Source organism: Podarcis raffonei, chromosome 9 (assembly GCF_027172205.1).
Source record: "Podarcis raffonei isolate rPodRaf1 chromosome 9, rPodRaf1.pri, whole genome shotgun sequence".
Classification (NCBI taxonomy): Eukaryota; Metazoa; Chordata; class Lepidosauria; order Squamata; family Lacertidae; genus Podarcis; species Podarcis raffonei.
The window spans coordinates 67,472,210-67,495,120 of record NC_070610.1 but is presented as its reverse complement, the minus strand read 5'-3'; the positions used below and the strand labels follow the sequence as shown (position 1 = coordinate 67,495,120).

Below are 22,911 nucleotides of genomic sequence, written 5' to 3'. Positions count from 1 at the left end.
CGGCGCTTCCGGGATCCGTGACGTCACGCCGCAAAGCCGTTGACTCCGTATGGATACGCGGCTGCGTCGCCGTCTCTAGCGTAGAGGCGCCTCGCGCCGGAGGAGGCGGAGTCGGCGGTGCTGTGTTTCCCCTCACAGGTTGTGGGCGGGAAGGGGGAGGATCCAAAATGGCGGCGGCTGTGAGGCAGGAGCTGACCCAGCTCATGAGCTCGAGCGGCTCCCACAAGGACCTGGCCGGGAAGTGAGCGGCTCCTTTTCCCCCTCCCTTCTCATAATGAAATTTCATAATGTTGTATTATTTTACTGTTGTTAGCCGCTCTGAGCCCGGCTTCGGCTGGGGAGGGCGGGATATAAATAAAATTTTGTTTATTTTATTATTTATTATTCTCCCTCCCCTTCTCCCGTAGCAGCCAGCGCCGAGTCTGACCGGGGTTACGGGGTGGGGAGAGGAGGAAGCGGAGCAGGCAGGCTTAGGGAGGCCTGCCCTCCTCTCAGGTCTTGTTCTGGATCTGCATGGCGCTGGTTCGGTTCCCTCCGTGTTCTGTTGGGCCTTGTGGATCTAGGGCGATCTTTATGGAAAAGAAGCAGCGTGGGTTAAGAAAATTAATGGGTAGCTGTCAACATTAATTTGGTAACAGCAACAGCAGTTGTTCCTCGCACCAGTTGCTGGGATTTTAGCAGAAATTCATTCGAACCCGTAGAAACAAGCCAGCCGTGCTTCCCCATCTAATTCGAGTTTATTATCTATTTCAGGCATGGCCAAACTTGGCCCTCCAGCTGTTTTGGGACTAGAGTTCCCATAATCCCTGACCACTGGTCCAGTTAGCTAGGGATGATGGGAGTTGTAGTCCCAAAACAGCTGGAGGGCCAAGTTTGGCCATGCCTGATCTATTTATTCGGTGTGTTTCTATGCAGCTTTTCAGTTTATGTAAGATTATGTTTATGTTTTCAGTTTATGTAAGATTAAGCAGTTTATGTAAGATTATTACAGCTCTATGGGGTGTTGGGAGACAGGCTCCTTCTGGGGTTGTTTGTCCATCTTTGGTCAACAACCCTGCACTCAATTCTCACCTGTGGCTCCTAGATTGGGGGGGGGGGTGTCTTGTCATCTGAGTAGCCCAGGACCTCCAAACACACTGCCCAGGCTTACACCCTGTGAGGTCACTTTGGAGCTGCTAAAGCAGTGGTTTGTCTCTCAAGACAGATGCCAACAACACAGACTTCCAGGAACTGGCCTCCCTTGCAGCTGTAGTTGAAGCTTCCCTCCTCTCTCTTCAATTTAGTATCCTAAACCACAGGAGATTGCACTCACAAGAGTTGGAAAGGCAGGATAATATGGGATTAATGATGTCGTAAATACAAGTATGCCCAGCTTTTGCCTGATGCTGTTTGGCTGTTTTTTTGATTGCTCATTGTATCTCAGCATAATGATGTGCATTCACACTCCCTTTTGGAGGACTAAAAGGTAGTCCCTTGCATAACATTGTACTCTTGTGTTTGATTAGAGTTAATGCAAGAAAAGGTGAAAGAGGATGATAATACTCTCCTTCTGCAAAAAGAATTGTCAAATTGTGCCCTCATTTCTATGACTAGCCATTTCATTGCAGTAGGAAAGCACCAGAGCTGTTGGATCTCAGGATTTCCATTGAAATGGAAAGTATGGCATGTACATACTCTAAAATGGTTCAAGAAGAATGGCATTCTAAAATATCATGCATATTGTCCTTAAATGCACAAGATGTAAAGCTAATTTTTAAAATGCACCAATTTTTAGCATCATAGGAAGCTATAATAAGTCAGACTGCTGGTCCATCTAGCTTAGAATTAGCTCTGTATTCAGTGATACTTAAAACTTAACTCTCTTTTTTTACTGCATTCTGGCAGGTATCGTCAGATATTGGAAAAAGCAATTCAGCTCTCAGGAGTGGAACAATTAGAGGCATTAAAAGCCTTTGTAGAAGCAAGTGAGTTTAATTGTCAGTTTTCATGAATTGTTGAATGACAACTTTGTAAGTATTTAATTGCAATCGGAAAAAATGAATGGTCTTAGAAATCTTTGTACATTGAAACAGGCATCAATATAGCACTGGGGATTTGGTAGGGAAAAGGTTGAGGTGTCATTTTTAAGCATGAATACTTTGACATAAATTTCATCAAAATCAGTGGGATATTCTGAATAAACATTTCTAGGCTGTAGGAGGGTTGTTATCTCATAATCCTGTTATCCAAGTTTATGGTCTCTGCAAAATGTTAATACTAGTATAATTATTTTGGCATCTGATCATAAAACTGTGCTGTGGTGAAACAATGAATGAGTTGTGCCCGTGCAGGGGCAGCATCCCCCCCCCACTTCTGTGCCATGCAACTCATATTCCACATTTCACAATGGTGACTCTGAGCCTTTGTATTATGAAAGCACAGCAACTGAGTTGCAAACAGATGCTATGTCAGTGTAACAGTTTTATGCCCAGGCTCTTATGAGCTGGTAAAAGGTAAAGGTAAAGGTACCCCTGCCCGTACGGGCCAGTCTTGACAGACTCTGGGGTTGTGCGCCCATCTCACTTAAGAGGCCATGTGCCAGCGCTGTCCGCAGACACTTCCGGGTCACGTGGCCAGCGTGACAAAGCTGCATCTGGCGAGCCAGCGCAGCACACGGAAACGCCGTTTACCTTCCCGCCAGTAAGTGGTCCCTATTTATCTACTTGCGCCTGGGGGTGCTTTCGAACTGCTAGGTTGGCAGGCGCTGGGACCGAGCAACGGGAGCGCACCCCGCTGCGGGGATTCGAACCGCCGACCTTTCGATCGGCAAGCCCTAGGCGCTGAAGCTTTTACCCACAGCACCACCCGCGTCCCTATGAGCTGGTACAGCTGCCTAAAAGTTTGAGTTGGAAACAGGGGCCTTAACAATGGTTATAGACTGAATGCTCACTAAAATGACAGGCCTAACGACAATGTATAGCCTGACTTTCTTTCCACCTTATGTCTCTTAAACCAGTGGTCAATGAAAACGTCAGTTTAGTGATTTCACGCCAGTTGTTGACAGACTTCTGTACCCATCTTCCAAGCCTTCCTGATGGCACAGCCAAAGAAATCTACCATTTCACCTTGGAAAAGATCCAGCCTCGTGTCATTTCATTTGAGGAGCAGGTAAGAGCAAGATGGTGATCAAATTTCAATCCCAACCTTCCTCCCAAAGGAGCCCAGGGCAGGAAACATCAAAGTGATTTAAAAATACAATTAAAAATAAAATAAAAACATTTTCAAACATGTGAAACAGACACATGCCCTCCGCTAATAAGGTTGTCAAAAACAGTACGTTTCAAATGCCTGGGTAAACAACTATTTAAATTCCTCCAAAAGGAAACATAATGAAAAAGACAGAAACACCTCACCAGGAAGGACATCCCAAAGATGGGTAATTGTCTCCAAGAAGGCTCTGGCAAACCAGTCAGATAAAGAGTATATTGAAATATTTTCAGTACAGTGATACCTCGGTTTACGAACTTAATCCATTCTGGAAGTCCGTTCTTAAACCAAAACCATTCTGAAACCGAGGCACGCTTTCCCTAATAAGGCCTTCCGCCGCCAGTGCCCTTCCACCATTCGGATTCCATTCTTAGACTGAGTTAAAGTTTGCAAACTGGGACACTACCGGTTTTGCGGAGTTCTTAAACCGAATCGTTCTTAAACAGGACTGTTCTAAAACTGAGGTACCACTGTACTGTACTCTAAAATATAATAGATATCACTGGCATATGATAAGCCTTGCCAAAAGGACAGCAAGGAAAAGATGCCCCAAGTCAATTTGTTCCAATAATGAATACAGACTATTCAGTTTTGTTCATCCTGGCATACTTTGCTAACTTTATTAAAACAGTCATTAATTGAAGGTAGCTTTGTTTGCCCTGTAGTTTCCTGCAGCTTGTAAAATTTGTATCAAATTCTTGTAAAATTTGTACCAAATTCTACACCACAAATTTCGCTCCTACCCTGGAATAACTCAAAACAAAAATCACTACGCTTCTTGGCAGTTTGTATCCTAATACATCCCTCATATGCATTTTATTGAGAAGTATATTTAAAGATATTGTAGATCATGTAAAATCAGATTATCATTGTCAAATGGGCAAAAGGAAACAGATAATATAAAGGATATTAGAAAGTGGATCAAACTGATAACTTGATTGCATTATAATTTTATGTCCTCATTCTTCCCAGGTTGCTTCTATAAGACAACATCTTGCATCAATTTATGAGAAAGAAGAAGACTGGCGGAATGCAGCACAAGTATTGGTGGGGATTCCTTTGGAAACAGGACAGAAGTAAATAGTTGTTAGAAAACCTGACATTTTTTCTTCATACATTGTATATCCTTTTGTAGTACAAATGCTTCATTGGGTATATTCTGGATCTGTTTCCTTGACTTTTCAATAGCTTTGGCTTCTCTGATTGTTCTGTGACAGTTGCACATACTATTTTGATAGATCAGTGATCCACCTGGAAACTTTTTCTGTGGGGAACTCATAACCCTTTGGTGCTGCTCATGTTGCAGTTATAATCTTTAGAGCACAGTCCTATTTTTGGTTTCAGCAACCTCTACTTTTTATTTTTGCACTTATTTTTATTTTTGATTTCGATCCAAGTGTCTTCTGTGGAGCAGTGCATAGAGTTGAGCTGTTTTTTTCCTTACAAGAGACTGCCATGGACCTTGTTGCTAGCTTCCATCAAATAGTGTATTGCGTTATGATGAGTAGTCAACGTGCCCTACAAGTTTTAGGACTACAAGTCCCATAATCCCTGAGGGTTGATGGGAATTGTCGTCCACAGCATATAGAAGGGCCCCACATTGAATGCATTTGCATTAAGACAGTGGGTGGTATTAAAGTAGACCTACTGACATTAATGGGCCTAAATTAGTTGTGCCCATTTTAATAGTCTACTGTGAGTAAAACCTTATGACTATTACCATTCAAAATTAACCAATAAATTACATTTTCATACCCTCTTGCAGGGGGGCGGGTTGCCTTTGTGTATCCTGCTTCTCCATTTCTCTGGGGAGACACAGCCTATCCTTCCTTTCAGCCAGAGTTGGCTGGTGGCAAACATTATACAGCGTGTAGTATTACTGTAAGTATGTTTGCAAAACTCTTATGAGGCAAATGAACTGAGGTTTCAATACTGTATTTTCCCCCCTTTCTATTCAAGGCAATACAATGTAGATTATAAATTGGAGACTTACCTAAAAATTGCCCGACTGTACCTGGAGGATGACGATCCCGTTCAGGCTGAGGCTTACATCAACAGAGCATCTCTTCTTCAGAATGAATCAACCAATGAACAGTTACAAATTCACTATAAGGTGAAATACTAACATTCTTGTTTTGAGTGAAATGAAATAACATATTGCTTAAAAGTTTTATCATTATATTTTTGCATATACATCTGTTCCTCATTTGCTGACCTCAAGGTTGCTACCCTTGTAGTTGCAAATCAGGATAAATAAAAAGTGAGGCCATCTGTTAACTAAATGTCAAGTTCAAACTCTGTAATTTTCACCATTTTATTATGTGAAATCTGATTATGGTCTCCAAGATTGCTTTTTAAAGTTATCAGCTTAAATGATGAGGAAGGCATTTACAGCTTTGAGATTCCAAACTATGCCCACAACACATTTGGATGGGAGATAGCCATAGTATCTGTAAATCACTGGGGCTAGGGAGAGATGGAAAGCATTGTTCATTACATACTATATTGCTCCCTGTATAATTCTCCTAGGGATACATTTCTCAAAGGACTTCTTCAGAGAATTCCCTTCCTGAATAGTAGGGAGGACATTCATTATTTGATGGTGGATGGGGATAAACAGACTACCTGAACGGCGCCCATGTTTGCCTTAGCAGCCCATTGGATTAAAGAGAATTTCATTATGTAACATGGGATCCCGTCTGGTGGTGACCACTTACACTAAAATGTACTCCAGTGCAGTTCATATTAAGGATGCGGATGGTGCTGTGGGTTAAACCACAGAGCCTTGGGCTTGCCAATCAGAAGGTCGGCGGTTCGAATTCCCGTGACGGGCTGAGCTCCTGTTGCTCGATCCCTGCTCCTGCCAACCTAGAGTTCGAAAGCACAAAGTGCAAGTAGATAAATAGGTACCGCTCCGACGGGAAGGTAAACGGCGTTTCCGTGCGCTGCTCTGGTTCGCCAGAAGCGGCTTAGTCATGCTGGCCACATGACCCAGAAGCTGTACTCCGGCTCCCTCGGCCAATAAAGCGAGATGAGCGCCACAACCCCAGAGTCGGTCACGACTGGACCTAATGGTCAGGGGTCCCTTTACCTTTACAGTTCATATTACTGCGTTTTTGTGATGACCAGTGGTGTTTAATGCCTGACTGGAAGGCCAAACAGTTGAAAGCACACAATAACCTAGTTCTTGTGTGACTTTTCTATGATTTGAACATGTAATTCCTAGATTGCAAGTCATTCCATGCTCTGTACCCCTCCAGGCTCTACCTAGTTTTTCCAAGGGCCACTTTGGTGGAGCAGTCATCTTGATGCACCCAACTCCCCAAAGGGTCCTGCTTCAAAGTCCCAGCACCACAACCTCTACTCTTTCCACATCCCTCTTGAACTGACAGGTTATTTGGAGTAGGGGCTGTGGTCCTGCTACTTCCCGAGATACAGATTTGGCCTACCAGTTGCTACCCTCTCATTCCCCCTCCTTTGGTAATTCTTCACAGAACTCGAGCCCAATGGTTGCCATCAATTTGATTTGAACTCATTTTATAATGAATTGATTTTAGAATGCTGTATTATTTTACTGTTGTTAGCTGCTCTGAGCCCAGCTTTGGCTGGGGAGGGCGGGATATAAATAAATTATTATTATTATTGTTATTATTATTATTATTATTATTATTATTATTATTCTGACCTGTAGTATGAAAATTGATGGTCAGTTGCATGAAAAGTGGGAACCCTCAAATATTATTACTGGATTTAATAGGTAACATAGTGAGCAGCTGTATGGTTTTTTCCCCTGTTTCAGGTGTGCTATGCTCGCGTTCTTGACTACCGAAGGAAGTTCATTGAAGCTGCCCAGAGGTATAATGAGCTTTCTTACAAGAGCATAGTCCACGAAAGTGAGAGACTTGAGGCACTGAAACATGCCTTGCATTGCACAATCTTGGCATCAGCAGGTAAAGCAACGCTTGATGGCTGACTTCTATATATGCAATTTTCATTTTAGTCTTTGGGATTATATATATGATCCTGTTCTGCAAGGGGTGGGGGAGCTCTACTCTAAAGCAGTATGCATGTTATGCTTCCATAAAACAAAACTTCTGCATAAGCTGCCACAGGTTGTCTGCCCTGTGTCACTGGAATGTTTCATGTACGGTTTCATGTTAATGATTATGATTACTGAAACCAAATCATCTTGGTGGTGTAGCATTCTAGAAGCAGAAATTGCAGTTTGTTTCCATAGAAAGGATCTAGTGGCTAAAGCAATCTGCACCTAGCAGGTATAATTTGAAAAGTCATCAAGTATTAACAGTTGAGTGCTGTGGGCAGGCAGGAAGAAATTGGCCATTTGCTACTGGCTCGCAAAAAGGCAGCTGAGAAAATGCATTGAAATAGAAGTGAACAGTACTGAATTGAGATGTCCTAGTTCACGGTATTCTTACTATTTTTCAGGACAGCAGCGTTCCCGTATGTTAGCTACTCTCTTCAAGGATGAAAGATGCCAGCAGCTTGCGGCCTATGGGATACTGGAGAAAATGTATCTAGACAGAATTATCAGAGGGAACCAATTGCAAGAATTTGCTGCAATGCTCATGCCACACCAAAAAGCAACAACAGCTGATGGTACTTGGGTCTCTTAAAGTGCGGGTGTACCCTGTTCTGATGGGCACTCAGACATTGTTCCTTTCTGTATATACCCGTTCAAAATGAGCATTGTTGCACTTTGGGTCAGCTTTAGTAATCATTTACATTGGGTCTTTATATCCTTTTATACTCCAATGTTTGGCACAAATAACCTAGTTCCATGAAATTTCCAATCCATTGTTTCCTAAAATATGGTATGTGTATCCCTGGTCATACATGAAAGTTTTCAAAGTGTACACAGTAGAATTTTTAAATTTTACTTCATGTTTTCTGCAGTTAAAAAAAGCTAATTCAAAGATAAAGTAGTAGTATTTTCAACCAAGAAGGAGTACTCCAGTAAGATAGAACACTCAAAAGGGGCATGCCATTATTGTAAGTTTGGGAAATGCTGCTCTAATCTCCTTAGCCATCATGTAGTACTTTGGGCTTCCATCAACATTTAGACTGAAATTTCCTTTCTGTAAGCTTGACAAAGATGCAAAAAAATATTACTCTTAGTTAAGCAGGTTTATATCCTTTTCAGCACAATGATTTAAAGCCAATAAATTATATTATGAAAGTTACGATAATATCATAATAATGTAAGCCAATTTCTTTTCTACCTTTATTACGGAGCAGTATTGATGGAACAGAAATTGAGGACTGCATATGCTACATACAGGTTTTTTAAATTATATTTGACTTGTAGCCAAATACATACTGAATTTCAAACTCCTAATACATTGTCAGTTTCTATTTCAGGTTCTAGTATTTTGGACAGAGCTGTCATTGAGCATAATTTGTTATCTGCAAGCAAACTGTATAATAATATTACCTTTGAAGAACTTGGAGCATTATTAGAAATTCCTGCAGCCAAGGTATATAGACTTGTGTACTGTTTGCTTTTGTTTTGTTCAAACTAAGCTAGTTTTAATAACGTCTAGTTTGATGAAGAACTAGTTCGCTCTTCTGCTTAAAGCAGATGCGTTCAAAAAGAAAGGAACAAAAAATGATTGATGCTGGTATAAGATGATGATTTATTAAATTTCTATACTGTATAAGGGATGCAGGTGGCGCTGTGGGTTAAACCACAGTATAATCAACAGTTGCAAAGGTCTCCTGCAGAATAAATTGACATATATAACTTTTCTCTACCACCGACACACCTATGTACATATACATGTGGCAAAAACCATATCAAGAGTGGGCTTCTATTTATTAAAAGTAGATGTCCTTTTGGGTTTTGTTTTTCAGGCGGAAAAGATAGCATCCCAGATGATAACAGAGGGTCGCATGAATGGATTTATTGATCAGATAGATGGAATTGTTCACTTTGAAAGTAAGTTAAGCTCTAGCTTGTTGTTCTTGCCTTAGGTGCGGTTGAAGCACATGTAATGCAAAAGCAAAATATTTTAGCCTGGTGTACAATCAACATGGGGCGCGGGTGGCACTGTGGGTTAAACCACAGAGCCTAGGGCTTGCCGATCAGAAGGTCAGTGGTTCGAATCCCTGCAACAGGGTGAGCTCCCGTTGCTCGGTCCCAGCTCCTGCCAACCTAGCAGTTTGAAAGCACGTCAAAGTGCAAGTAGATAAATAGGTACTGCTTCGGAGGGAAGGTAAACGGCATTTCTGTGCGCTGCTCTGGTTCGCCAGAAGTGGCTTAGTCATGCTGGCCACATGACCCGGAAGCTGTATGCAGGCTCCCTCGGCCAATAAAGCAAGATGAGCGCCCAACCCCAGAGTCGTCTGCAACTGGACCTAATGGTCAGGGGTCCCTTTACAATCAACATATGACAAAGTGGTAATTCTCGCTGTAGCCACCAGATGGCAGTAGTGTCCATGCAATAGTTTGAATTCCTGTATTCCAAAAAACTGTATCTGCAGACCTGGTAACAGAAAATTTGCTTATGCAGCAAACGAATAATGGCAGGAAATTTAATAGAAACAAGCAATGAATGCAAGAATGAATTCTTCTATTGTCTTTTAGCTCGTGAAGCCTTGCCGACGTGGGACAAACAGATTCAGTCTCTCTGCTTCCAAGTTAACAACCTTTTGGAGAAGATTAGTCAGACTGCCCCAGAATGGACAGCACAGGCAATGGAAGCTCAGATGGCTCAGTAGACTTTCATTTCCCCCCTGTTCTGTAGAGATTGTTTGTTTATTTTCATCTAAAAATGTGAAGCTAGCATAAGAACTTACAACTTTGGCTCAACTTCTGCTAGAACCCTATCTAGACAAAGGTGTAGATGTGTGTACATTATGTTTAAAACCCCAAAGGTTTATCTTAAAGGTATGGTAGTACAACATAGACATTAAGCTGTTTAAAAAATAACTGAATGGAATACAAGATGTTTTTTAAGTTTTGCATTAAAATTTCAGTTGTTTCGTGGCCTTGTGAATATTTGTGTGTGTGCGTTGGAAACTGAAGTGCCATATTCTATTTAGCTGTAGTTATTCCAATGAAGGCAGGCTAGAAGTTAATCAGATTCACTATCTTCAGTTTTCATTTGCTACATCCTATCCTCCCGACAGAACTTCCATCAGGATAATTGATTTCTTTTGTTGAATTTACAGTCTGTGGAGCTGTTTGTTAAACCTTGGAAGGCTTTCATCCTTTGTTTATTATATGTATATATAGCCTCTCCGTATACAGAGCAAAGAGAAAACTAGTACAAGGAAGTTGCCATCCACTCTAGCCAAATATGTGTGGATGGGAGTGGATCTGGCCCCTAAACCTGTATGAGCAATGTCTAGTGAAACTAAGGGACAAGGGGAGAGGAATAGTTATAGTGGGAAAATGTTTATTGACATCAGTTATGCAAAAACCATGTAAATCAATATAGTTCATGTGAATCTTAGAACTTGGCTATCCTGGGTTAAACCAGAGGCTAGGACTTGCGATCAGAAGCTCGGCGGTTCGAATCCCCGCGACGGGGTGAACTGCCATCACTTGGTCCCTGCTCCTGCCAACCTAGCAGTTCGAAAGCACGTCAAAGTGCAAGTAGATAAATAGGTACCGCTCCAGTGGGAAGGTAAACGGCGTTTCCGTGTGCTGCTCTGGTTCGCCAGAAGCGGCTTAGTCATGCTGGCCACATGACCCGGAAGCTGTATGCCGGCTCCCTCGGCCAATAAAGCGAGATGAGCGCCACAACCCCAGAGCCGGTCACGACTACCCAATGGTCAGGGGTCCCTTTACCTTTATCCCAATGCATAATTTTGAGTTTTCATACAATTTGGGTATTCAGGTATGATCAGGGTATTCAGCTTCATATGAGAACCCTATACTACCCCTTCTCAGGTGTCCACTTAGCTTACTATAAAGAAAAGGAGAATTCTTTCTCTTCTCTCCCCATCTCAAATTTATAATGGTAATTTTATGTTCTTGGGGTGTAACCAGAGACAGGAAGTGCAGATGAGAATCTCACAGACACACAGCATTCAAAGCTAGTTTATTCTGATCTTATGTTTATATTCTTCCAAAAGGCCATTTTAAGGTTCACCATGTAGTTACTGGATGATATGAAATTGTGGTGTCCCACTTGTTCAGAAAACTTCCACATATACAAATGGGCTTCGGCTTCTTTGTCCCAGTCCCCTCCACGCACCCCAAAAAGAGAGAGCTGGAAAAGGATTTATAGCAGATTTCCTGTTTATTCAGAAGGTCACATTCTAGAGAGATGGAACAAGTCAAATAATATCCCAGTCTTCTTTTACACATGCGCTGTTGGTACTTAATTGACATAACTGAATCAGGAAATCAGAAGGTGAGACAAGCACAAAAGGGAACACCTACTACTATGATTTGGAAAGACTGCTGTTGCTCCTTATACACTAATTCAAATACATGCAGGTGTGGAATAATTGGAAGGGCAAGAAACTGGATTAACAGCTAAAAAACACTTAGATTTGTATAAGCCCACAGGTTTCATGTGTGATTTTAGAAGCTTTTTGAAAAATTCACATTACCGCTTAACATGAGCAGCAACTAAATTGAACTATAAATGCCATCAAAACTCTCAACTTCCCTAAAAGATTCCTTGTTCACGCCTTCTATTGATGTCTCTCTTGAGTTGGCAAAGGGCACATTGAGGGTAACACCAGAGAGTGCAGTAGTCATCGCAGATGGATCCCTGTTAAAAAGAAATGAGGCAAATAGTAGATAATATTTGGAAAAAGAAATATTAAATACAGATGAAGAGTCAACAGGCAGTTTGGGACAAACTTCACGTGGGGCATATATTTAAATGCCTGTAACTGAACCCCAAAGCCTTTTGTAGCAAGTAGCAAGAAAGGGCAGTAAAAGTAGATGGAATCTACTGGGTGATCTTTGCAGTAGATTGCCCAGGAAATCTGGCTCCCAACTATTTAACAGTGCTAAACACAAACACTCCTTAAAGGGACCCCTGACCATTAGGTCCAGTTGTGGCCGACTCTGGGGTTGCGGTGCTCATCTCGTTTTACTGGCCGAGGGAGCCGGTGTACAGCTTCCGGGTCATGTGGCCAGCATGACTAAGCCAGTGAACCAGAGCAGCACACGGAAACACCGTTTACCTTCCCACCGGAGCGGTACCTATTTATCTACTTGCACTTTGATGTGCTTTTGAACTGCTAGATTGGCAGGAGCAGGGACCGAGCAACGGGAGCTCACCCCGTTGCGGGGATTCGAACCGCCGACCTTCTGATCAGCAAGTCCTAGGCTCTGTGGTTTAACCCACAGCACCACCCGCGTCCCAAAGACTCCTTACCCCCCTCTAAATTAGCTGAAATTAAGAAAACTTGAAGGGAAAACGAGGTGTGACTGCATGTGGAAAGGACACTGGTCACATCCACACTCTTAAACAGTAATTACTTCCCCAAAGAATCTAGAAAGTATAGTTCAAGGGTGCTGGGAATTGTAGTTCTATGACAAGATCTCCTTACAATTCTCAGCACCCCTAAGAATTTACAGCCCTATTTTGAGACAGAAAAATATAGAATTTTTTTTAAAAGAATGAAAGGAAACTACAGTCCTTGGGATTCTTTGGGGAAAGCCAAAGTGGTGCAGTTAAGCCTGTGGCTTGTGTGCATTTAATAATAATAATAATAAATTTTTATTTATACCCCGCCCTCCCCAGCCAAAACCAGGCTCAGGGTGGGGTATAAATGAGCTTCACATGTGTGGCAATTAAAAACAAAAAAAAATTAAAAGTGGGCAGGGTTCCGGGAAAAACGACTGGCAATCCCACTCGCCATTGAACCCAACGTGTTTGACTATACATGGTTTTGGCTTTAGGAGCAATTCCTGGGACGTAACACCCGGATAAGTTGTGGGATTACTGTAAAGAGCATTTAAATGTGTGGCATGGGTGTGACCTGTGTGCTCAAGTCTGGTACTAAAAATAAATGTGTAGGTGTGTTCAGAGGCACCTTATTCCTTAATTGTATAATAATAATAATAATTTATTTAGACCCTGCTCCTGTGGCTGGGTTGCTCCCGCCACTCTGGGCAGCTTCCGTCAGGTATAAAAATAATTTTAAAAATCAAACGTCAATAGTAACAATCTGATCCAATATAAAAAGTCACAATGACTTTAAAATATTCAACAATCCATTAGAATCCAATAGTAAACAGTAAAATTAAACATCAGCAAATAATTAACAGTTCACACTTATCAATTACTATAAAGAATTAGTAATGAGAGCACACGCACATACACGAGCTGCTATTTTGCACCTGAGATTCTAGTAAAAATAAAACAACTCGCTGTAGATCCTTAAAACCTGGATCTGCCCTCGCCAGGCTAGCTACACTTACCGGGATCCCATACTTGGTTCGGTAGACGGACCTCATTGCCACGCTTGTGCCGCAGAGGCAACATTCATTCATATCTGCGGCAACTTGGCATCCCAAACATACATAGCAAAATGTTCCACAGAGACCTAGACAGAAGAGACCATGAAGAGGGCATCACTTGGCAGAGGGTGCTGCCGGTACAAGAAAACGACAAGCCGCGGGACCGTGAACAGACCCAAGCCACAAAAACTTTGCCAACCCCTGCCCTAGAGAATGAGATAGCCCAACCAGAAGCATTTTTACTGGGCATTGTTGGGAGTGATATAAATAGAAAGGAATATAAGATTTTTTATATGCAATAACAGCAGCAAGAATATTTTTGGCCCAAAAAAGGAAGCAAGAAGAATTACCGACGATTGAAGAATGGAGGATGAAGTTAATGGACTACGCAGAATTAGATAAACTAACAGGAAGGATTCGAAATCCTAAATTCACGGAAGACTGGAGTAAATTTACGGACTATTTGAAAAGTATTTGTGAAGATCAGACGATGTTTGTAGGTTTGCAAGACGTTTTGTGAGGAGTATTATTGGAAGTATTGCAAAAATGGAGAAGGGGGAGGATGATTTGTTAAGAGATGTAAAGGCAATATAAAGTTAAGAAATGCATAAGAAGTGGTTAAAATGGTGGATCATCAGAGGTGCTGATGGAAGTCTAAAAAGATTGTATAAGTGATAAGTTTTGTGGTACATTTTATAATTTATATGTTAAAATCAATAAAAAATATTTTTTAAAAAATAAGAGAATGAGATAGCCCAGTTGTTTTACTTGATACAAGCCTGCTTCCTCTGTTTGGAATAATGAGGAATAGTTGGTTGACATGTCTTGCTTGACGCCTGTCAAGGCAGACTGCATGTACCAGTTGCATCCCTGGCATGCAACCAGTCTGCAGTTTCATTAATGCAAGGTGCAAGGGGATTTCCAACTCAGTGGAACTCAGTTCCGGCACTTCAGGCTGGGGCCATTGCCATTAGAAGAGAACAAGGCACCAGGCAAAAACATTCTTCTTCAATATTTAATATTCTACAGTTTTTACATGTGTTTGTGGTGGCTACTGCTTTGTTACGTCTGTTTTAACCAGTGCTTTTTCTTTTTTTAAAAAAGTTTAGGGGTACTCTCATTTTGACTCAAGAAAACCACCATTTTATAGTTCAAACTGGGAAAAAGAAATACAGTAAATGGACAACAGTGCAAAGATTCACCAAATGTTTAGGGCAGGCATGTGCAAAGTCCCTTTTGGGGGCCTAACCCAGGCGATTTAATCCGGCCCCCGAGGTAGTACATGTAAAACCCTAAAAAAAAGCTCAGCAAATTCAATCCTACTTCAACTTTGGTCAGCCCTCATGCATGTTCACTTCATCAAATCTGGCCCTCTTTGAAAAAAGTGTGGGGGTATGTGTACCGCTGTGTCCCCCTAGAAAAAAAGCACTGGTTTTAACTATCATTTGTGCTTTTATCTTGTGAGCAGCCCTGAGATCTTTCAATGAAGGGTGGTATATAAATCTAATTAATAAATGAATAAATGAATATATATATATTAAAAGGACCCGATGGAGAACTCAGCCAGTGGAGAGAGAATTGTGCTTCCATAACGGCCATGATGAGCAAGCTCATACTTGTTTAAGGTTTGCATCCAGCGTGCATACTGAGGCTGCCTTTCCCAACTCAACCCACTGAGTAAACCACCTTAATCTCCATGACAAAGGAGATCTATCTGTACCATAGCTACTCACATACTCCGCAGTCACTAAAACAGTCACACACGCCTGTCTGCCAGTAGCTCTGTTGTGATGGCTGGATAACCACAACTTGTGGCTGCTGCATGATCACTGGCTGAGGGTTCATTTTCCAGGCTGCTGATTCTAAAGAAAAGAAAGAGAGAGTCATGTTAAAATAAACAGATCTCCATTCTGAAAATACCATAATACTGTACAAATGCAAGGAACATGTCTATGCTGTGAACTCTTGGGATGAAGGATGCTATACAAATTTAATAAATAAAATTGTCACTGAAATTCTACTCAGTATTGATCCAGAGTAGATTCCAATGTACTGTATAGTTAGCAGAGTAAAAACTTAACACGTTGCAGGATTCCCCAAAAAATAGACCAGAGACAATTAATATTTCATCCAGCAGAGCTTGATTGAAGGCTGTTATGGAAATTACCGGGGGGGCACATCTTTAAAGTTAAATATTACAAATATTATGCCTGAATGTATCCTTTCAACTTGACAGCTCAGAGAAGTTACCTAGCTTTAAAAATAATATAAAATCATCTCCCTTCCCACTTTCCTCCATTCCAAAGCTATTTTCCCCTTGCAAAAGGACTCCAGGAAGTTCCCAGAGGTGACAATTGCTGGGCTCATTGTTAGCCAAAGGAAGCCAAATCTCATCACCTGACTCGCCTCAGGCTCCAGACATGCAAAGGAACTTCTATTGTACTTTTGGGCGGTGGGTACTTAAGACATATTTGTCTATGCTAATCTTATACCTGAGTCTTGCCCTCCCATGTCTGCTTATGCTAATCTTGTACCAAGGACTTGTCTGGACACGTTTGCCAAGGTTAACCCCTCCCCTTTTACAGAAAGGTAGCCGTGTTGGTCTGTCATAGTCAAAACAAAACAAAAATTTCCTTCCAGTAGCACCTTAAAGACCAACTAAGTTAGTTCTTGGTATGAGCTTTCGTGTGCATGCACACTTCTTCAGTGTATCTGAAGAAGTGTGCATGCACACGAAAGCTCATACCCTCCCCTTTTGTGACATGTCAGTGATGTAGCAATGATGTAGCAATGATGCTGTACGAACTGTATTCTGGGATATGGTGGGAAGTTTTAAAAGTCTTTGTCACCCCATCCTCAGGGTTCAAAATTTGCTCTTTGAACCTATTGCGCAATAAACTCTTGGTCTACAGCTATTTGCTCCGGTTGGCTGGACTCCTTCCTTTATTCCGCAGGGACCCGCGGGCTCTGCCCGACGAGCTGGGTGACTGAGCAGCCTCACACCTAGATTTTTCCGTAACACTATACAAATTTAATAAATAAAATTGTCACTGAAATTCTACTCAATATTGATCCAGAGTAGATTCTAATTTACTGTACAGTTAGCAGAGTAAAAACTTAAACACATTGCAGGATTCCCAAAAAATAGACCAGAAGCAATTAATATTTCATCCAGTAGAGCTTGATTGAAGGCAAATAAGCATAATGGTCACAAATGTAATATAATACATTCAGGATTGGCACTGTCCATAAGAAATCCAGTTGCAGCAGACTTAACTTAAACTTACAATAACTTAAGTCTAAACCCTTAACACTATCTATGTATAGAACACCACACCAGAAGTAAAAGAGATGGAAAGAGAAAGTGAAACCCAGGCTCCTTCTGGCCTCTTACCATAGTCAGCATGACCTTCACGAAAGATATAACAGAACTAGTTTAATCCTGCTGTACTCAGCTTCTCTGAAGGTACTCAGTGCTTTTTTCTGGGGGATGCAGGGGTATGCATGCCCCTAAACATTTTGTGAATATCTGTACTTTTGTCCATTTACTCCCCCCCCCCCAATTTGAACTCTAAAATGGTGATTTTCTGGAGTCAAAATGAGAGTACTCCTAAACATTTTTTTTAGAAAAAAAAGCACTGGGCATAATCCAAACAGCATGCACTTTCTGCTTGCTTCTTTCACACAGAGAAGCTTCCAGAAGCTTCCAGAACCCTCTTGAATTAATTAGAATAGGAAAGATCTCTACACATCAGATCAATACTTTCTGCATTAAGAAATGCAAAGTGAAAATGCCTGCCGCCTTCTGCCTAGCCACACTACTTCTTGTAGACCAGATGTTGCCTCCCTATCTGGCCCACAGATCCCCCTTCCTTCCCCCATGGCACTTAGGCTTAAAACCGTTAGACAGTACCAGGAACAGTGCGGAAAGAGATTTGTTAAAAAAGGGTACAGCAGACCACTGGCAAAGAAGCCTTGAAAAAACAGCAAAGAGTCTTATGGCACCTTGAAGACAAATGCGTTGATTTTGTTAGTCTTTAAGGTGTCACAAAACTCTTGCATCAGACAAACACATTTGCCTTCTCTGGAACTAGAACTAAACACTAACCGGGGACAAGTCTGAGGTGTGTTGAATGATACACCACATTAAAAGCAACTAGAGCAACAAGCTGGGCTTCACCCTTGCACATAGTTGTCAACATTTCCATTTTTAAAGGGAAATTCCCTTATTCCGAATAGGATTCCTCACAAGAAAAGGAGAAAGTTGACAGCTATGCCCTTGCATGGCACACCTGAAATAAGGGAGAGCACTCTTAAGCATCTTCAAGCAGAGCATGAGTTGTCACCAGTGAGAATTGGGAGAAAATAATAACAGGCATCTTTGCAGGTTTGCAATATGCACTGTATTTTTCGCTCTATAGGACGCACCTTGTTTTAGAGGGGGAGAATGGGGGAAAAAAATTATCCCCCTCTCTGCTCAGCGCCCCTTCAGCGAAGCGGCAGGAGAAACGGAGCCCCTTCCATTTCTCCTCCCACTTCGCTGAAGGGGCGCTGCGCAGAGAGGGAAAACTGTGCAGCGCCTCTCCAGCGAAGCGAAGCCTGGAGAACAAGAGGGATCAGTGTGCACCGACCCCTCTCGCTCTCCAGGCTTCAGACGGCTATCCGCAAACCTTCGGAGCACAGCGGGAACTCCTGCTGCGCTCCGAAGGCTTGCAGATAGCTGCCTGAAGCCTCCGGAGCGCAGCGGGAGTTCCCGCTGCGCTCTGGGGGCTTCAGGCGGCTTCAGCAAAAGCAACGCGAAGCCTCCAAAGCGTGGAGGGAGCGCTCCCTCTGCGCTTCAGAGGCTTCGCGTTGCTATCGTTGAAGCCAAGGAGCCTGCATTTGCTCCATAGGATGCACACACATTTCCCCTTAATTTTTGGAGGGGGCAAAGTGCATCCTATAGAGCGAAAAATACAGTATCACACGTGTGTGGCAGCTCCTACTATCCACACTATGTGAATCTCATGATACCTGAGTGCTTAACTTGTCACCTTTAATCTGGGGAGGGTGTCAGCCCACCATTAAGGGTAGAGTATCCAGAGTCAGGTGGGGAGGACACACTCCAGAAGTTTCGGGACTACAACTCCCATCATCCCTTAGCTAACAGGACCAGTGGTCAGGGATGATGGGAGTTGTAGTCCATAAACGTCTGGAGGGCCGAATTTGCCTAGGCCTGGCCTTGCCTCTCAGAACTCCTTGGGGCTCCCATGGGTAGGAGCACCCCAGTGGCATGCGGTCAGTGGACTAGGGGACTACACTAGTCCCCTAAATGTCCCCAGTAAGTTAGAGTATTAAAGTATTAATGCCTGCCACCTTCTTCCCAAAGCCCAGGAAGCTTCTGTCTAGCTCAGGGAAGGAGACACGATGCTCCCAAAGAGTCCAAGAGCCCTCCCACCACCTTTCCAAAAACTGCCCCCCCCCGGCTTTGGGAAGGAGACAGAAGGGCTCCAGAATCCTGTCAGAGGCCGGACGCCTCCTTCCCAAAGCCTGGGAAGCTTAGGGAGGGAGGTGCGATGCTCACATGCGCAACATCACGCAGCCCCCTCCCCAAATTGGCCTTACAAGCTGGCGCCTCAGGCCCTAACTGTTCCCCTATGAAAAAATTCAGTGCACACCCCTGGAACACACACATTCTCCCTGATGCAGTGAGCACCTGCACACTCAACCATCTCGGTCTCCTAAGTCCCCTGACTATAAAAGCATGGGATGGGTGTGTGGAGGGAACAACTCTGTTGCATCCCTGCCGTTCTGAACGCTTTGGACTCTTCAAACTTGGATTGCTGCTTCAAGCCCAGCTCCCCTCACCCTGCCGGAGCAAAGCAGCTGCTGGGACTTCTGCTGCTCAGCTTGTTGCTCTTCTCTGCCTCGGTAATAATAATAATAATAATAATAATAATAATAATAATAATAATAATAATAATAATTTATTATTTATACCCCACCTATCTGGCTGAGTTTCCCCAGCCACTCTGGGCGGCTCCCAATCGAAAATTAAAAACAATACAGCATTAAATATTAAAAACTTCCCTAAACAGGGCTGCCTTCAGATTTCTTTTAAAGATAAGATAGCTGCTTATTTCCTTCACATCTGAAGGGAGGGAGTTCTACAGGGCGGGCGCCACTACCAAGAAGGCCCTCTGTCTGGTTCCCTGTAACCTCACTTCTCGCAATGAGGGAACCGCCAGAAGGCCCTCGGCGCTGGATCTCAGTGTCCGGGCTGAACGATGGGGGTGGAGACGCTCCTTCAGGTATACAGGACTGAGGCTGTTTAGGGCTTTAAAGGTCAGCACCAACACTTTGAATAGTGCTCGGAAACATACCGGGAGCCAATGCAGATCTCTCAGGACCAGTGTTATGTGGTCCCGGCAGCCACTCCCAGTCACCAGTCTAGCTGCCGCAATCTGGATTAATTGCAGTTTCCGTGTCACTTTCAAAAGTAGCCCCTCGTAGAGCGCATTGCAGTAGTTCAAGTGGGAGATAACTAGAGCATGCACCACTCTGGCGAGACAGTCTGCAGGCAGGTAGGGTCTCAGCCTGAGTACCAAGTGGAGTTGGTAGATAGCTGCCCTGGACACAGAATTAACCTCCACCTCCATGGACAGCTGTGAGTCCAAAATGACTCCAAGGCTGCTCACCTGGTCCTTCAGGGGCACAGTTACCCCATTCAGAACCAGGGAGTCCCCCACACCTGCCTGCCCCCTGTCCCCCCAAAAAAGAATTCTTCTGTCTTGTCAGGATTCAACCTCAGTCTGTTAGCCACCATCCATCCTCCAACCGCCTCCAGACACTCACACAGGACCTTCACTGCCTTCACTGGTTCTGATTTAAAAGAGAGGTAGAGCTGGGTGTCATCTGCATACTGATGAACACCCAGCCCAAACCCCCAGATGATCTCTTATTTCCTCTCAGATAAGAGCATCTATCTGAACTGAAGCCAAGATGGCCGGAACGCTCCCCAGTTATTCTCTGTTTTCCTCAGTTATTGTAGAACCACCAAAGCCCTTCTAAATTTTGCATACGTGCCCCTTTTCAACTGGGATGCATGAAGAAAATGTAATCCAGATATTCCTGGTTTACATCTGTCTCTTTCGGTAGTCAGTTCTGCTGCAGCATGGCTTGGGCATGTTTAGACAACCTTAAGTTGAGATGCACTCTTGATAAACCTAAATTACCAGCACTGATAACAGGTTACGCTTCCCCCTTCTTTTTCCTGGAAGGTTAGCTTATTGCAGCATCCATTTCCAGGAGTTCCCTCTATCAGCTCATTCCTCTTTTCAAGCAAAATCAGACAGTAACGCCACACACGCCACTTACCAAGTGTTTCGAAAGCGACAGGTCCCTTCGGAGGCTGGTGTCACTATAGAGATACTTCAGTTCAGCAAGCAACCTTTGTCGGTTTAAGGAAGTTGATGGCAGAAAGAAACCCACACAATAATGAAACTGCTTTTGTTTGTTCCGCTGGGCATAATAAACTGGTATCAACTTGCAGACTGGTTACCAGGTGGTGCATTTTTTGTGTTAATAGCAAAGGTGGATCTTAGTAGATGCAGAAAAAGATCATGAGGAGCCACCATTTCTTGGGGACCTGCAGACCCTCCCAGTGTCCCTATTTTCCAGGGACATTCCCGGATTTACAGAAGCCATCCCAGTTTCTGATTTGATCCTGGAATATCCCATTTCTCCTTAGGACGTCCCTACTTTCATCGGAGAAATGTTGGAGAGTATGGAGATAAACTCACTTAAGGTCATAAGGACCTTAAGGTCACAATGTCAAAAGGGACGCAGGTGGTGCTGTGGGTTAAACCACAGAGCCTAGGACTTGCCGATCAGAAGGTCGCAGTTCGAATCCCCGCCACGGGGTGAGCTCCCGTTGCTCAGTCCCTCCTCCTGCCAACCTAACAGTTTGAAAGCAGGTCAAAGTGCAAGTAGATAAATAGGTACCGCTCCGGCGGGAAGGTAAACGGTGTTTCCGTGTGTTGCTTTGGTTCGCCAGAAGCGGCATAGTCATGCTGGCCACATGACCTGGAAGCTGTACGCCGGCTCCCTCGTCCAGTAAAGCATGATGAGCGCTGCAACCCCAGAGTCGGCCACGACTAGACCTAATGGTCAGGGGTCCCTTTAAGGTCATAACACTGAGTCACTGATGCTATCTTTGGGTGTGTTGTATATTTCAAGCCCTATTTCTAGACATCCTTTTTACTGTGCACCCATAATTATTTGCACTCATGGTGCTGTTGGGGCTGATTCTCATCCATTTGTCTTGGGACACAATGGAAGAGTACACTTTTGCAGGTGAAGTCAAACTGCTGGAGAATTACAGCGCCTGCTGTGGCTGTAGAGACCAATACAAGAAAGACATGTTTTGTTGCAGGTGGGGCAGATGAAGGCATCCAGTTGTGCTGATCAAGGTGTGCCTCAATGTTTCTTCTCTCTGCGCTCCTCCCAGCAGACATTTCTCCTCTGGTCACTGCTGTGGTCACAACCTGTCTATCTGTTCCCACATGGAAGGGTTGACGTTGCTAGACTTCATGTCACGTTAGCAGACATCTTTGTAACACAGAGTTGGTGTGCCAACAGGCCTGGTGCCTGAAGCCAGCTCCCCGTAGAGCAGGTCCTTGGGGATCCTACCATCTTCCATTCTGTGGGCATCACCAAGCCAGAGCAGATGTATATCTAAAGGAGCGTCTCCACCCAACATCGTTCTACCCGGACACTGAGGTCCAGCGCCGAGGGCCTTCTGGCGGTTCCCTCACTGCGAGAAGCCAAGTTACAGGGAACCAGGCAAAGGGCCTTCTCGGTAGTGGCACCTGCCCTGTGGAACGCCCTCCCACCAGATGTCAAAGAGAACAACTACCAGACTTTTAGAAGACATCTGAAGGCAGCCCTGTTTAGGGAAGTTTTTAATGTTTAATAGATTATTGCATTTTAATATTCTGTTGGAAGCCACCCAGAGTGGCTGGGGAAACTCAGTCAGATGGGTGGGGTATAAATAATAAACTATTATTATTATGTCGCTGAGACCGGAGTGTGAACATGCTGGGAATGTGAGCTTGGGAGAGCACTTGTTTAAGACTCTGTCCTGCCATGCCATGCCCAAAATCTTCCTAACGCCGTGCACAATGAAGGCATTGAGGCATCGCTCCTGGTGGGTGCAAGCTGCGCACATCTCACTA

General features: G+C 43.5%; 2 protein-coding genes across 4 annotated transcripts; one reads left to right on the top strand and one right to left on the bottom strand.

Annotated features, from left to right (window-relative positions):
- Positions 1-113: 113 nt before the first annotated feature.
- Positions 114-10,252, top strand: COPS4 (COP9 signalosome subunit 4). Of its 2 annotated transcripts, none has more exons than XM_053404261.1 (10): positions 114-241; positions 1,885-1,964; positions 2,996-3,147; positions 4,219-4,322; positions 5,206-5,359; positions 7,046-7,196; positions 7,693-7,863; positions 8,626-8,741; positions 9,118-9,202; positions 9,851-10,252. In XM_053404261.1, exons 1-10 carry the CDS (start codon positions 168-170, stop codon positions 9,982-9,984), a joined length of 1,221 nt encoding a protein of 406 aa, XP_053260236.1. In that variant the 5' UTR covers positions 114-167; the 3' UTR covers positions 9,985-10,252. The 2 variants fall into 2 exon arrangements, with proteins under 2 accessions (XP_053260236.1, XP_053260235.1); XM_053404260.1 differs by having other exon boundaries at positions 8,614-8,741.
- Positions 10,253-11,575: 1,323 nt separating this feature from the next.
- Positions 11,576-21,122, bottom strand: LOC128421441 (placenta-specific gene 8 protein-like). Of its 2 annotated transcripts, none has more exons than XM_053404284.1 (4): positions 21,053-21,122; positions 15,430-15,558; positions 13,658-13,782; positions 11,576-11,993 (listed from the first exon to the last, which is right to left on the bottom strand). In XM_053404284.1, exons 2-4 carry the CDS (start codon positions 15,539-15,541, stop codon positions 11,889-11,891), a joined length of 342 nt encoding a protein of 113 aa, XP_053260259.1. In that variant the 5' UTR covers positions 15,542-15,558; positions 21,053-21,122; the 3' UTR covers positions 11,576-11,888. The 2 variants fall into 2 exon arrangements, with proteins under 2 accessions (XP_053260259.1, XP_053260258.1); XM_053404283.1 differs by lacking the exon at positions 21,053-21,122 and adding an exon at positions 16,189-16,277.
- Between the last annotated feature and the right edge of the window lie 1,789 nt (positions 21,123-22,911).

Excerpts from the sequence above, each read along its gene's own strand:
- LOC128421441 (XM_053404283.1), bottom strand. Across the intron at positions 13,783-15,429 it reads TTTTAGTGACTGCGGAGTAT|GTCTCTGTGGAACATTTTGC; the intron begins GTGAGTAGCTAT and ends TCTTCTGTCTAG. Across the intron at positions 11,994-13,657 it reads GAACCAAGTATGGGATCCCG|GGATCCATCTGCGATGACTA; the intron begins GTAAGTGTAGCT and ends TCTTTTTAACAG.
- COPS4 (XM_053404260.1), top strand. The coding sequence starts at position 168 with ATGGCGGCGGCTGTGAGGCAGGAGCTGACCCAGCTCATGAGCTCGAGC. Across the intron at positions 4,323-5,205 it reads CCTTTGGAAACAGGACAGAA|GCAATACAATGTAGATTATA; the intron begins GTAAATAGTTGT and ends TTTCTATTCAAG. Across the intron at positions 5,360-7,045 it reads AGTTACAAATTCACTATAAG|GTGTGCTATGCTCGCGTTCT; the intron begins GTGAAATACTAA and ends CCCCTGTTTCAG.